General features: G+C 42.7%; 1 protein-coding gene across 1 annotated transcript in view; it reads left to right on the top strand.

The window, feature by feature from the left end:
- The first annotated feature begins 981 nt into the window (after positions 1-981).
- BPTF (bromodomain PHD finger transcription factor) overlaps positions 982-15773 on the top strand; it is a 137107-nt gene continuing 122315 nt past the window's right edge. The window contains exon 1 of the mRNA XM_017542842.2: positions 982-1829. Coding sequence (XP_017398331.1) covers positions 1217-1829 — 613 coding nt within the window. The 5' untranslated portion in view covers positions 982-1216. The remainder of the gene's footprint in view (positions 1830-15773) is intronic.

Consider the following 15773-nt stretch of genomic DNA (forward strand, 5'->3'; position numbering starts at 1 on the left):
CCCAGCTGAATTTTTGTATTTTTTAGTAGAGACGGGGTTTCACCATGTTGACCAGGATGGTCTCGATCTCTTGACCTCGTGATCCACCCGCCTCGGCCTCCCAAAGTGCTGGGATTACTGGGATTACAGGCGTGAGCCACCGCGCCCGGCATAAATCAAGTTATTTCCCGATAATACAAACATTACACCGTGAAGTAGGTTTTAGGCAGGATTTCGTTTTCCACTGCAGAGGAGAGGGAAGTTCTTGCTGAGGTGGTCGAGGTCCTTGCTGGGGCACTGGGAGGGTGGCGGGAGATTGGAACGTGCAGTAGTTGCGTTCCGGAGTTTCCTGAGGCTTTCCGAGTGGGGATTCCACGGAATAGGCCTTAAAGCGCCCCTCCCTCCGGGCGTGGCAGCCCGGGGCGTGGCTGCTGGCACAGCAGGGAGCAGTGGTCTAACGAGTCAATTTCAGGGCTCCAGCTCCAAGCTAAGGAGTTTCCTAAATTCTGGGGGCTTGTCTCCCTGTCCCCTGGACTAATTTCTCTCCGTCGGTGGCGCTGCCCAGTGTCCTCGGTCGCTCGGGCCGCCCCGCTCCGAGACTTTTTTTTCTTTTTCTCTGGCTCCTTCAGCATCAGTTTCTCTAGGGGGCCGGGAGGGGAATGATATTTGGGGGCTCTCCTGCCTTCCCCTCCGAACCGCGGAAGGGGAGACGCGAGGAGGAGGTCCGGCAGGCTCTGGGCTCCAGCCAGGGGTCCGCGGAGACTGTGGTCTCCGAAGGCCTTTGACACAGGGGCCTTTCGCGAGCTGCGCACCCGTCTCTGCCGCGCCACCCGCGCCCGAAGTCCAGCTGCGCTGAGCTGCGCCTACCCCAGAAAGCCCAGTGCTCCCCGCCCCCGACTCGGCGCTCCCGCGCTCCCCCTAGCGGCCGCTGCGCCGCCTCGCTCCGTCCCAGGATCGTCGGCGGCGCAGCTCACGTGACCGCGCTCCGGGCCTGCGGCCGCTGTCGGTTCCCCCAGTCACCGAGCGAGAGGGAAGAAACAAGATGGCGGCTGAAGGCGATCCGGAGTGGGGCCCCAGCAATTCGGATTGAGCCTTCTCCCTCCACCCGCTTCCGCCGGCCGGGCCCCTCCCGCCCGGCTCCGCGGGCCTCCCCACCCGGCCCCGGCGCTCCCCACCGCCCCCCCTGCGCCCGCCCCTCCCCCTCCGCTTTCCCTTCTCCCCCCGCCTCGGCTCCGACATGAGGGGCCGGCGGGGCAGGCCGCCCAAGCAGCCCGCGGCTCCCGCTGCGGAGCGCTGCGCCCCGGCCCCGCCGCCACCGCCGCCGCCGCCCACGTCCGGACCCATCGGGGGGCTCCGCTCGCGGCACCGCGGCAGTAGCCGGGGCAGGTGGGCCGCCGCCCAGGCTGAGGTGGCGCCCAAGACGCGGCTGAGCTCGCCCAGGGGGGGCAGCAGTAGCCGGAGGAAGCCGCCGCCGCCGCCGCCGGCCCCCCCCAGCACCAGCGCCCCGGGCCGGGGGGGGCGAGGAGGCGGGGGAGGCAGGACGGGGGGCGGGGGCGGCGGCCACCTGGCCCGGACCACCGCGGCCCGGAGGGCCGTCAACAAAGTGGTGTACGATGACCACGAGAGCGAGGAGGAGGAGGAAGAGGAGGACATGGTCTCCGAGGAGGAGGAGGAGGAGGAGGACGGCGACGCCGAGGAGACCCAGGATTCTGAGGACGACGAGGAGGATGAGATGGAGGAGGACGACGATGACTCCGATTATCCGGAGGAGATGGAAGACGACGACGACGACGCCAGTTACTGCACGGAAAGCAGCTTCAGGAGCCATAGTACCTACAGCAGCACTCCAGGTACCCACCCAGCCCAGTTGCTGCAGACTCCTTCCCCACCTCCTCTGCCCTCCCCCCTTGCTCACTCGTGTGCTGTGCATCCTGCTCCGATCTCCCCCCAACCCCGCCTCCCCCCCAAACAGAGGGGAAATGCGACGGCACATCAAGTGGCAAAAAACTAGATTTACAAGAGAAAAGAGGCGCATTGTTCAAAATGGAGATTGCATTGTTGCAGTTTGCAGGCCACACTCGCTTGCTCTCTCTCCCCCCCAACCCCCTCTTTTTCCTCTTCAAAATTTGTGCCAGTGCAATGTCTCTACCGGACAGGATTGAAACTTTGGCAGACACGTATCCATTGCATTCATTTTTCTTCCCTTGTTTTGGTGTGGTTTTCTGGAATGAAAGAAGCCTCTTGTTTTGCAAACCTCTTTGCATTTTTAATGTGGTTTCTTTCGGATTTTTATTATATATCTGTTACTTAAAAGGGAATTAAGGATTTGCGCAGATTGTGGCACACAAACACACACAAAAACATGCCTGTTTTCACACCCCTAGCTGTGGTTTTAAAATTGTGTTAAGGAAACGGGTCATTTGGGTTAGTAGGGAAACCTTATCTGGTCCTGTGTGTTTGTTTTTATTCTTCGAGTGCTAATGGGCTCATGCAACAGTTGCTGGTAAATGGCTGATGAAAAAGCAAAGCAGAAAGCCAAACAAGACCCAACCAAATTTGGTAATTCATCCGATTCAAAATTGTTTTGGTTAAGTCAAAAATAAAAGTACAAAACCGCAGGAACGCACGTCTTAACTCATTTGATCGCTTTGCCTGACTTGGGAAATGCAGTTTCGTGTCACCTGTTGCAGAAGATGTGTAGTTGATCATCTAGACATAATTGCCGAAGATGAACTTTTTTCTAAGTCATGTAGCATCAGTATCAGATTTATTACACGACGACTTTTTCTTTTCACTCTATTTCTGAGGAAAAAGCCCTCACAGAAATCCGTAATGAATTTCTCCATGGTAACCCCTCTTCTGTTTTCTCACAGAAAGTTTCTCTAGGCTGGTGCTGAGATGCATTTTGTTAAAAACCCCTCGCCCTCCTCCAAAAGACTGCTTTGCGTTAAATACGTAGTTGCAATTTATTAAATTGTGAAATTAACATAACCAAAGCAACAACTGGCAAGACTTTTCCTTTATAATTTTGCAAATTTAGATAAATTGGAATCTGGTTTTAAAAGCATTTGAAAAATAAAGTTTATGAGGAAATATTTGTGAGGAAAAAGGACCTTTTTCCTTGAATTAAGGCGTGTCATGTCTTTCTCAGAGAGACTCGGATAGTAGAAGTGGTTAAATTGAGAAGTTTCTGTTTTTTATAAATGCCTACTTATTGGAGAAGTAGGATAGTAGTATATTAAGCCAAATGTAAACCCACGTGAGTTGTCCTAACATAAACTGAAGAAAGGTAATTTCTTTTGCCTGATGGTCAGAATGGTTGCCCGGCTTGTGGGGGTGGGGGGGGGGGGCTGTATGGAGAATGAAGGGAATGAATCAAGTGTCAGGTATTTATGTCTTAGATGTAGAAAGGACTACATGCAGATTCTTGCCAACTTAATTTTAGCACATTGTTTTGTTTTGTTTTGTTTTTGAGAAGGAGTCTTGCTCTGTCGCCCAGGCTGGGGTGCAATGGCGCGATCATGGCTCGCTGCAACATCCACCTCCTGGGCTCAAGTGATTCTCCTGTCAGCTTCCTGAGCAGCTGGGATTACAGGTACCTGCCAGCATGCCCGGCTAATTTTTGTATTTTTAGTAGAGATGGATTTCACCATGTTGGCCAGCCTGGTCTCAAACTCCTGACCTCATGATCTGCCCACCTTGGCCTCCCAAAGTGCTGGGATTACAGGTGTGAGCCACCGTGCCTGGCCTAGTACACCTTTTATGGTAATAATACTTTGAGAGATCACTTGTTGGTCTTCTTTGTACACAGAACCGATAATTGAAACATGGAGACTGAATTGCATACACCCCTGGAAGAAGTGTTTCTGATTAGACAGAGCTGACATTTTGGCAGGACAGTTCAGCTAACTTTTAAGTCCTATTTGAAGGCCTAGCAAATAGTATATAGGATTGATAACTGTGCATATGCTGACTTAAATTACAATCTGTAGCTAGGTGTCATTTAAAAAAATTTATTATGATACTTTTGTGACATTTTGTTTTTCTTTTTTTGAGATGGCGTTTTTGCTCTTGTTGCCCAGGCTGGAGTACAATGGTGTGATCTCGGCTCACTGCAGCCTCTGCCTTCCGGGTTCAGATTCTTCTCCTGCCTCCCAAGTAGCTGGGATTACAAGCATGTCCCACCACGCCCAGCTAATTTTGTATTTTTAGTGGAGATGGGGTTTCTTCACGTTGGTCATGCTGCTCTGGGACTCTTGACCTCGGATGACCCACCCACCTCGGCCTCCCAAAGTGCGTGGATTACAAGCGTGAGCCACGGCACTGGCCTGACATTTTTTTTCCTTTTTTCTTTCTTTCTTTCTTTTTTCTTTTTTTTGGAGACAGAGTTTTGCTCTTATTGCCCAGGCTAGAGTACATATGGTGATCTTGGCTCACCGCAGCCTCCACCTCCCGGGTTCAAATGATTCTCCTGTCTCAGTCTTCTGAGTAGCTGGGATTAAAGGCATGCCCCACCACACCTGGCTAACTTTGTATTTTTCGTAGAGATGGGGTTTCACAATGTTGGTCAGGCTGGTCTCGAACTCCCAACCTCAGGTGATATCCGCCCCGCTCCCCAAAGAGCTGCAATTACAGGTGTGAGCCACTGAGCCTGGCCGACCAACTTCTTGTTTTTCTTAATGATAGTTGTAGCCTACCAGATGTCTATTTGTCCTTCTTTGTATAGAATTATTAACTCCTTAGAGATACATATTGGACTTATTCCACCTGCAGCTCCTATAACAGTGTTTGGCACCTAGCAGGTGCTCATCAAAGACTGGTTGGATTAATTGTTAGTAGATGAGAACTTATAATAGATGAAGTTCTGATAATTTTGCGGTGGGTGTCATAACTCCTAAATCTTTGGATTTAGGAAATTAAAAATTGGTCTAATTAGTTTTTTTTTTTTGTTTTTTTCTAATTGGGTTTTGATGAACAGTTTGATCAGTGAATGTTTTTCATTGCAAGAGTTTTTTTTTTTTTTTTGGGGTGCTATTTCATATTGCTTGCCAGGCATTTTCCTTTATTGGCTGTGATGTTAATTTGGATGTCTTGCCTTTTGCAACACATTATTTTTTAAGATTATGGTACGAAGGATGTGACTTTTTTCCCCTTATTTCTTCTACAAAGAAAAAAAAACACGGGATACATGTGCAGAATGTGCAGATTTGTTGCATAGGTATATGTGTGCCATGGTGAATTGCTGCACTTATTGACCCATCCTCTAAGTTCCCCGCCCCTCACCCACCACCCCCTCCAAGTGGCATGTTGAGTTCTAAACGTTTAGAACATGCCCACTTGCCATGCCCACTTGCCTCCAATGGCTAACAATGCATGGCAGTGAGTTGTTTCGGCTAAGTACTAGTTTCATTGGTTTATAGTCTGTATTTCCCTGGGGGAAGGCTGTCAGGTAAATGTGTAGATGGAAGAAAAAAAAGTTTTAGAACTGGTTAAAAATAGTCCAATAACACATAACAAAGTATGATTGGTGACTTTCAATCCTGTTGTACAGTGAAGGCTGAAAGAGGAATTTACTTTATTGGTAATTTAGAGTAATTTTATTAATTTTTATAGTTTACAGTGTTGGCTTAAGTACTGACAATGTGACATTCCTAATATAAGAAATAACTCAGTATTTTGTAGGTAATATAACTTAATGCAAAGATATAAGTTGACATTACTAAAGTCTTGAAAGGTTTATTCATTGAAGATTGTTTTCCTTTTACGGAAAAAATGTAAGGATGATAACTTTTTAGTATAAAATCGAAGTCACCTAGTTTTGCTTAAGCTAAAGGCATATGGCTGAATAATGTTTTGAATAATTTATTTTTACTTTTTAAATTTAGAATTGCGTCAGCCTGTAGGTTTTATGACATTGCCAATTTACTGAGAAGGAGTGTATGGAAAGTGTTTTCAGTCAGCGTTTGGTAAAGTTCTGACAGCACTTTGAAATTAAGCATTTGCTAATTTTAAGAAATTATATTTAAAACAGAGTGGTTTTTATGTTTCAGTCTCAGTCTTGTGTGAGACTTCTGAGAATACTTACCTGGAATTTTGAAAGCTGGAATCTCTGATGACTTCATAAAACAAAAACCCTGGTGTTATCCTGGGAGAGTTAATGATTTTGTCCTCTAAGGATTGTGACAGCGGAGATCAGTGGCAGAGATGCTATGAATGAACCATAGATTTACCTGAAACATAATTTGTCACTGGTTTGACAATATTCCCACCAGTGTCATCTTAATATCTTTTTAGTATAATTTCTGATTTCTATAAGCAAGGTACAAAGTGCAGTGGACATTTAAAGGAGGGGAGATTATATACCCCGTTTAAGGGGATTGGTGTGGGCGTATGCTTCCTGGATGGGCACATGGAGAGAGTAAGGACAGGCAGATTGAGGGAGGGAGCGGGAGGGAGCAGCAGGCACTGATAGTAAAGTGTGGGCAGTCTCAAGTAACTCGGTTTAGCAAGAGCCTGAGCATATGAATAGGAAATAAACCAAAACTCCCTTGTATACTGTGTGGAGCAGTACCGAGAGGATCAGGCTATAGCAATTGTACTTTCCCCCTCATCTGTAGAATAAGGATTGGGCTAGATTGTGATCCTCAGGCATTTTTCACTGCCGAGCACCTGGGGGCATATGCTGTATACCCAGCAGCACAGTGCACAAACATGAAACAGAACCACATGAAATCATAGAGATGCTGTTGAACCACTGGTGTAGCCCTTTCTTCCAAATTGAGAGAATTACTGGGGAAGTAGCCTGAAGTTCTCTCTCTCTTTCAAATCTATTTCAGATCTGTTTAATTTTGAATATTGGGATGATCGGAAGATCTTGAAAGAGTGGGGTATGATTTCAGAGGGATGCCAGGAAGTTTAGCATAGCTTCTGTTCTGCAGAATGGATTGACAAGGACGAGATAGCTGGTGGGTTTTGTAGTCCTGGATGGAAGATGAGTCCGGGGGTAATTTAGAGTTCTTCAGGCCTTGACATAGAGATGTGTGGAGAGGGGAATGCATCACATATGCCTCCCTAAGAATGGTAGTACTTTCAATAACAATAGGGAAGTCAAGATTATAAGGGAAATTAACAACAGCTGTTTTCAGGTATCATCACCTCAAGAGGTTAAACATGATAATTAAACAAAATGAGAGCCAAAGGATTTTGAAAAAGTTGGGCAACATGATTTGTGAATAGTAGAGAGGCGTGTCCTGGCTGTGCAGTAATAAATAGTCTTGCATACAGTTCGTGCTTTTCTATTTTCCACACCCGTGGGCGTGTTTGGACGTTTGTACTGAAACATGTGTATAACAGAACTGGAGATGTTAAGACCAGGAGCTCTTGTCTCTTCTGTTAGGTCCTCCTTTCCTCACTCCTCAAAACCCTGTGTCTTTCCTTGGACTAAAGACCCTGAATGGTGGAGACGTGGGGGTGAGAGAGTGGTAGTCATTGTGGGCAAGTGGCAATCTGGGTGACACAGGAGCAAATCCTAGCTGATGTCCTTTTCCCTTCCTTCTCCTTAGCCAGGCTTGAATCCCTCTTCCTGGGAGATCTTCCCTGAGTCCTGTGCGCACCTTGGTCTTCCTTCTCTTTGAGTGCCTGCGTACGGTGGTTATGGTCTGAGCACAAGCTTGACACTGATACTAATTATTCTTTTTTTTTTTTTTTTTNAGGCGTGTCCTGGCTGTGCAGTAATAAATAGTCTTGCATACAGTTCGTGCTTTTCTATTTTCCTCACCCGTGGGCGTGTTTGGACGTTTGTACTGGGAGATGTTAAGACCAGGAGCTCTTGTCTCTTCTGTTAGGTCCTCCTTTCCTCACTCCTCAAAACCCTGTGTCTTTCCTTGGACTAAAGACCCTGAATGGTGGAGACGTGGGGGTGAGAGAGTGGTAGTCATTGTGGGCAAGTGGCAATCTGGGTGACACAGGAGCAAATCCTAGCTGATGTCCTTTTCCCTTCCTTCTCCTTAGCCAGGCTTGAATCCCTCTTCCTGGGAGATCTTCCCTGAGTCCTGTGCGCACCTTGGTCTTCCTTCTCTTTGAGTGCCTGCGTACGGTGGTTATGGTCTGAGCACAAGCTTGACACTGATACTAATTATTCTTTTTTTTTTTTTTTTTTGAGACAGAGTCTCACTCTGTTGCCCAGGCTGGAGTGGTGTGATCTGGGCTCACTGCAACCTCTTCCTTCCGGGTTCAAGTGATTCTTCTGCCTCAGCCTCCTGAGTATCTGGGACTACAGGAATGTACCACCACACCTGGCTAATTTTTGTATTTTTAAGTAGAAACAGGGTTTCACCATATTGGCCAGGCTGGTCTCAAACTCCTGACCTCATGATCTGCCTACCTTGGCCTCCCAGAGTGCTGGGATTACAGGCATGAGCCACTGCACCCAGTCCCTAATTTTTTTCATGCTTTTGGTTTTTTAAAATGATAAGCCTCAGGAGGCAGCCTGTTATCTTAACTAAAAACAAAAAAAAACAAAAAAAAACACTTATACATTAAAATGCACTTTAGAAGATTGAAAGTGACCATATAGAAAGAATTAAAATGCACATAATTTAATGTAATGTTTAATTGTTTTGTCTGCTGGCATATAGCTAAAATTTTTGTATGTTTTTCTAACTAGTAAGTTATTCAAATATTATTTTATGATTGTCTAATTTTTAAAATAGTGGCAGTAAATCACTGACATTTATTGGGCGTCTTCTAAATTGCTGAATGATTTTCAAGCAATATTTATGAAAATTCAGTTTTTAAAAGGTAACAGCTTTATGGGGATATAATTTACATACTGTAAAATTTACCCTTGTAAAGTATATAATTTAGTGGGTTTTTTTAGTGTATTGACAAAGTTCTGCAACCATTAACACTACCTAATTCCAGCACATTTTTATTCCCCCGCAAAAGAAGCCCATACCTACAGCAGTCACTCCCTCTTCTTCCCCTCCGTCCTGCTCATCCCCTGGCAGCCACTTATCTACTTTCATTCTCTGTTGATTTGCCTCCTATGGACATTTCTTATTAAGTGGAATCATATAATATGGTAATTCATGGCTTCTGTCATTTAGCCCAATGTTTTCAAGGTTCATGCATATCTTAGCATGTATCAGTACTATATTTGAATAACACTTCATTGTATGGCTATGCCACTTTTTAAATTTTATTTTATTTTTTATGGAGACATGGTCTTGCAGTGTTGCCCAGGCTGACCTCAAACTCCTGGGCTCAGGCAATCTTCCTGCCTCAGCATTCAGCCTCCAGAGTAGCTAGGGGTACAGGCACACATCTCTGCACTCAGAGACCATGTTTTGCTTATCCATTTTCTGAGTTCATGGACATTTGAACTCTTTCCACATTTTGGCTATTACGAATAATGCTGCTGAGCACATTTGTGTACATGTTTTTATCTATACATATGTTTTTATTTCTCTTGGGTATATAACTAGGATTATTTACTGGATTATTGCAAATTCAATTTTAATTAATTAACTTTTTTGTTTTTTGAGGCAGAGTCTTACTCTGTCACCCAGGCTAGCGTGCAGTGGCATGATCTCAGCTCGCTGTGGCCTCTGCCTCCTGGGTTCAAGTGGTTCTCCTGCCTCTGCCTCCTGAGTAGCTGGGACTACAGGTGTGCACCACCAGGCCTGCCTAATTTTTGTGTTTTTTTGTAGAAGGGGATTTAACCATGTTAGCCAGGCTGGTCTCAAACTCTTGACCTCAAGTGATCCACCCACCTTGGCTTCCCAAAGTGCTGGGATTACACTTTGGGAAGTGCGCCTGGCAGAAAATAATTCAGGAGTTAGAATGAATTCTTAGTGATAGATTGGTTAGGCTGGGATGTGATGAATGGGAGAAAAGGAGTTAAGGATGAAACTGACTTCTAAATGTCCCTTATTTCTCTTTTCCTTATTCACTCCTTACTTGTCTTCATCTCGAATTTGATCTAGTAATACTGATTTCTTCATAGTTCTCACATACCTAACTCCTAGTCACCCATCCATCACCTTCTCCAGCCTGCCTTCTCTGATCACCATTCCCTTTACCCCCAGGTGGGGTTAAGTTCCTTTGTATCCCCACCCCCTTAACCTCCAGGACCATGTGCAGTAATTGTTTTAGTTTCCAAATATTTGGGAATTTTTTAAGTGTCTTTGTTACTGATTTCTAATTTAATTTCATTTTGTTCAGAGCATACTTTGTGTGACTTTAATTTTGTAAAACATTTTTAGAAGTTTATTTTGCACCCCAACATTTTGTCAGTCTAAGTGAATGTTCCATATGTACTTGAAAAGAATTTTATAGTCTGCTCTTGTTGGGTGGAGTATTGCATAAATGTCAGTTAGGTCAGGTTGGTTGATAGTGTTGTTAAGATCTGTCTGACTTTCTACTTGTTCTGTTGATTACTGAGAGAAGTGTTGAAGTCTATAATTATTGTAAAGGATTTGTCTGTTTCTCCTTGAAGTTCTAGCAATCTTCTTGTATTTTGAGGTTCTGTATTCATGTATTTTGAGGCTCCTTCCTAAAGTCCATAAACCTTTAGGAAGGATTGTTTTATCCTCTTTTTAACCCCTTTATCTATATCTTTATCTGTTAAGACGTAGAACTGAAATGAGCTGTTAATGATCTGGCTCTTCCTTCATTACAACCTACTTTGGGCAGGGAAAGTCTCATTCAGCCTCTCTAATAACTGGTTCAATCTCTTGAATGCAGCAGGCAGCACAAGGTAACTGTGGAACTGAATGTTGAGTCAAAGAAACCCTGTGGATTCTTTTCACCTTCCATACTGTCCAGTATGGTAGCTGCCTAGCCACATGTGGAGAGTTAAATTAATTAAAACTAAGTAGCCCAGGCGTGGTGGCTCACACCTGTAGTCCCGATACTTTGGAAGGCTGAGGTAGGAAGATCGCTTGAGGCAGCAGTTCAAGACCAGCCTGAGCAACATGGTAAGATCCTGTCTTTCCAAAAGAATTAAAATAGGCATAGGATGGCATGTCGATAGTCCTGCCTATTTGGGAGGCTGAGGTAGAAAGATTGCTTGAGTCCCGGAGTTTGAGGCTCTAGTGAGCTATGGACCATGCCACCACCCTCCAGCCTGGCTGACAGAGTGAGAACTCATCTCTTTTTTTTTTTTTTTGAGACAGAGTTTTGCTCTTGTTACCCAGGCTGGAGTGCAATGGCGCGATCTCGGCTCACCGCAACCTCTGCCTCCTGGGTTCAGGCAATTCTCCTGCCTCAGCCTCCTGAGTAGCTGGGATTACAGGCACGTGCCACCAGGCCCAGCTGATTTTTTGTATTTTTAGTAGAGACGGGGTTTCACCATGTTGACCAGGACGGTCTCGATCTCTTGACTTAGTGATCCGCCCGCCTCAGCCTCCCAAAGTGCTGGGATTACAGGCGTGAGCCACCGCGCCCGGCCGAGAACCCATCTCTTAAAAAAATAGTTAAGTAAAATGAAAACTTCAGTTTCTCCAGTAGCACTAGCTATTAAACATTCATTTCAAGTGCTCTGTAATCATGTGTATTGCACTACACAAATGGAGAACATTTGGGTCATTTCATATAATTGCAGAAAGTTCTCCTGGACTCATTGTATTCTGTCTGCCTCTATTAGACCAGTGAGAATTTACCTAAATCTCCTTTCCTCTAGCCTTTCATTTGCCCTTCATCCTGCACAGCTTGGGTAGCCCTAGAGGTCTGGCTGAGGTCCTCCTTTGCGGAAACTCTGGGCCCAGCATTTTTTGTGTATGTGATGGTATTGCATTTCTGCAATAAGATTTGGGGTCATGTGTGAGATAACTTTCCATTATTTGTTATTCTTGGAGATAGGGTGAAGAGGCAGTCAGTTAACATGTAATTAAAAAATCTGCCACGGTCCTGGTAAAATTAAGCTAAGAGTCATATATGTAGGCAAGAAGAGAAGGAAGGATTAGGATTCAGAGACTTTTGGTTGAGAAATTAAATTTGATAACTCAGAGAATTTCAGTGTTATAAAAATGTAAAAGTTGATATGCAAACTGAATTGTGAGATGCTAGTATGTCCTAATGTGTCTAGGTTCTCCTATATAAAACCTCTTTCTCAGGAGTCACTGGCCAAATTATTTATCTGTGGAACCCCTAGAGATTTGCTAAGAAAGTTATGGTTAGACTCCTCTCTACTCATGGATGTGTTCTGTAATTCACACACTTGGGAAACAGCATGGCCATGTGATTCATACCAAATGGCAGCATTCAGTAGATGCAGTTTATATATTTTACTAGAAATATGGATTCCTGCTCGATTTTAGTGTGTTCATAGTGCCTCTTTTGAGGTCTGTGTATAGTATATTCTATGAAAGTGAAAAAGTATTTCAGAAATGCATATATTAATCTGTGTGGAATTTCTCTTGTCCTTTTTCCTTTTTAATTCTTGGTTAGATATTTGACTCAAGAGATGGCCCAACATTTAAAATAGTGAATAACATCTTAGCCCATCCTAAAACAATCCTTCTAAAGGTTTATGAACTTAGTAACAGAGCCTCAAAATATGTGAGGACTGATAGAACTCCAAGGAGAAACAGACAAATCCTTAAAATAATTGTAGACTTCAACACTCTTTTCACAGTAATTAAGATAACAAATAGAGAGAAAGTGCAGTTTTCCCTGTTTTTGTAGACATCAAAATTATTTTACACATTTCTTAAAGTCTTAATTCAGTAAGTTACTCATTTATCCACCTTATGACTGTACTGTGCTTTCTCCACCTTATGACTGTACTATGCAAATAATAAAAGGTTTTAAAGTCGTTTTACCATAATTTCAGATACATATTTGAACTTTTGAGTCTGAATTACCGAGGTGAAATGCATTGGATTTCTGATCCTCTGTAAACTGGGAAGATTACTTTCTTCCAGGTATATTGGTTGTCCTTAATTGCCTTGATAGCATGAATTGTGAATGTTCTCTATGTCTCGGAAGAAACCTAACAGTGGAGATTATTTATGGCAAGGGTCACAACTTTTCATGCTCAGAAGGTTAGGACTTTATATAAGATAAAGACATGAAGTGCCCCCTTCTTTATAATACATAACTGCATTTGCTTATATTTATTTGCCTTAAAAAACTAGTCCTATTGAGAATTCAGGCCTTTTTTTGCTTTTATAGACAGTGCTGTCCTAAATGTGCTAGAGATGTATCTTTAGTCACTTAAGCTGGTGTTTCTGTAGGGTAGATTCCTTGGAGTGGGATTGGATTGTTGGGTTACAGTGTGTCATTGAAAAGACTGAACCAGATTATACTCTCAGCATCTGTTTGTTTTTAAACCTTCCCTAGTCTGTGCTTATGTGGTTTTTAAATTAACTTCTTCTAGAATCTACTAGGGTTTACTCAGACCTTTAGCAAGTGTTCCAAAGTCATCTTCTCATCAATTTATTGGCAGATACAGTCCTTGTGATGTGATATGAGACCCTGAGGTTTACCTCCCAAATGGCAGGATGTCTGTTTTGAGAGTTTCCTGGCCAACTGGTGGAAAGTACCATGGAAATATAGAGAAGTCATTATTCTGTGGACCTCAGTTTATTCACCTGTACAGTATAGGATGAACTAGATGGTTTAATGCGCAGGAGATTGGCAGACCTGTTCTTAGGGCACCAATTAGTAAATATTTCAGGTTTTGCAGGCCACCTGGCTCTGTCACAGCTGCCCAGCTCTGCTCTCAGCATGAAAGCAGCCATAGACAGTAAGTAAACACAAATGAGCGTGGTTGTGTTCTAATAAAACTTTATTTACAAAAGCAGGCTGTGGCTGGCCAGTTTGTTCACACTGTTTTTAAGTTCTTGACATTCATTAGTCTGTGATTTTGATAAATAGTTTAGGAAAAAAGCTTTGACTTCTATTTATAATGCTTCTGAAAATCTAGTAAAACCTTTAAATATTATTTTTGCTTTTTCCTTTTATCACGAAAGTAATGTAGAAAATTTAGAAAACCCAGAACATTAGTATTTTGGTTCCTCTCGTTAGGTAGCCATCTTTGTGTGAACATGTGTACGTACATACTTTATACAAAATTGGATGAAGTATAATTCATTTGCTAAATATTTTCACTTATGCCATAAAATCTTATTTTATCTTTAAATAATTTGTCTTAAATAATAAAAATACTCTGCTCTCCTGGGGCTTCTAGTTGAAAACTCCTGAATTTTAAAAATTAATTTTGTATTTAGCTAATCTATTCTCTTTTCTAATTGTTTCTTAATAGCTTTTGCTTTGATTGGAATAACTTTATTCTAGGAATAAAGATTGCCTCTATCATTGATGGGAACCTGGGTAATAAAGAAAAGAAACAAACAAATTGCATTGCTTACCACCTCCAAAACAGTGTTAAGTGTTAGTTATAATGATAAGCATCTTAGCATGCTTTCTAAATTTACTGGAACTGATGCAAATATTTCATGGTTAACTTTGTTTGAGACCTTTAATGTGTCGAGTGTATTCACCTATTTCTATTTTTTTCTGTTTTTTTAAATTATTTTTATTATTATCATTTTTATTTTTTTAAATCTCCATCCAAGTCTGCTTGCTAGGGAAGGTTTTTTTTTTTTTAAACAATCAGATGTGGCTATTGTCTTTTGTCAGATGTCATCTTAGCATCTTTTAAGATGATCATATAGTTTTTCTCCTGCATGCTACATATTAATTACAGTAGTGTATATTCATAGAATTATATTAGTAGATCTTATAATATTGATCCACCCTTACATTTCTGCAGCAAACCTCTCTTGATCATATTATTTTTTCGTGTACTGCTTGACTTTTTAAAAGGTATTTTGATTTTTAAATGGTTTATACATGCACAGTGCATAATGTATTTGGGCTTCATTTATGTTTTTGTGTGTATCAGTAGTTTATTGCTGAGTAGCAGTCCCTTATATGAGTGTATCACAGTGTGTTTATCTGTTCAATAGTTGGATATTTCAGTTATTTCTAGTTTTTGGCAACTGTGAATAAAGCTGCCCTAAATGTTTCCATAATATTTTTTGTATGAACATAGTAATTGTTTTTCTTGAGTAAATACCTAGGAGTATGATTTGTGGGTTGTATGTTTATATGAAACTGCCAAAACTGTTTTCTGAAGTAGCTGTACCATTTTGCAAATCTGTGAAGAGTTCCAGTTGCCCTGTATTTTCTCTAGCATTTGATGTTGTCAGTTTTTGTTGTTTTTTTTTGTAGCCACCTTAATAGGTATATAGTGTTATCTCCTTCTGGTTTTAATTTGCTTGTCCCTAATGACTAATGGTTCTGAGCCTCTTTCTATGTGCATCGTTTTATTTGCCATCTATGTATCATGTTTTATGGAAAAATACTGAAATTTGGTTTTTGTTTTGTTTTGTTTTGTTTTTTGAGATAGGGTCTTGCTCTGTTGCCCAGGCTGTAGAGCAGTGGTATAGTCACCACTCAGCAGCCGCCGCCTCCTGGGCTGAAGCCATCCTCCCACCTCTCAGTCTCCCCAAGCAGCTGGAATTGCAAGTGTGCACCACCACACCTGGCTAATTTTTGTATTTTTTTGTAAAGATGGCGTTTTGTTATGTTGCCCAGACTGATTTCGAACCCCAGTGGGCTCAAGTGATCTTCCTGCCTCGGCCTTCCAAAGTGCTGAGATTACAGGTATGAGCCACCATGCCTGACCAAGATACTGAAAACGTTTATATAAGATGTTTAATTGGGTTGTTTTCTTCTTTTTATTTATTTTATTTTTTTTTTTTGAGACGGAGTTTTTTGCTCTT

Source organism: Cebus imitator, unplaced genomic scaffold (assembly GCF_001604975.1).
Source record: "Cebus imitator isolate Cc_AM_T3 unplaced genomic scaffold, Cebus_imitator-1.0 Scaffold148, whole genome shotgun sequence".
Lineage (NCBI taxonomy): Eukaryota > Metazoa > Chordata > Mammalia > Primates > Cebidae > Cebus > Cebus imitator.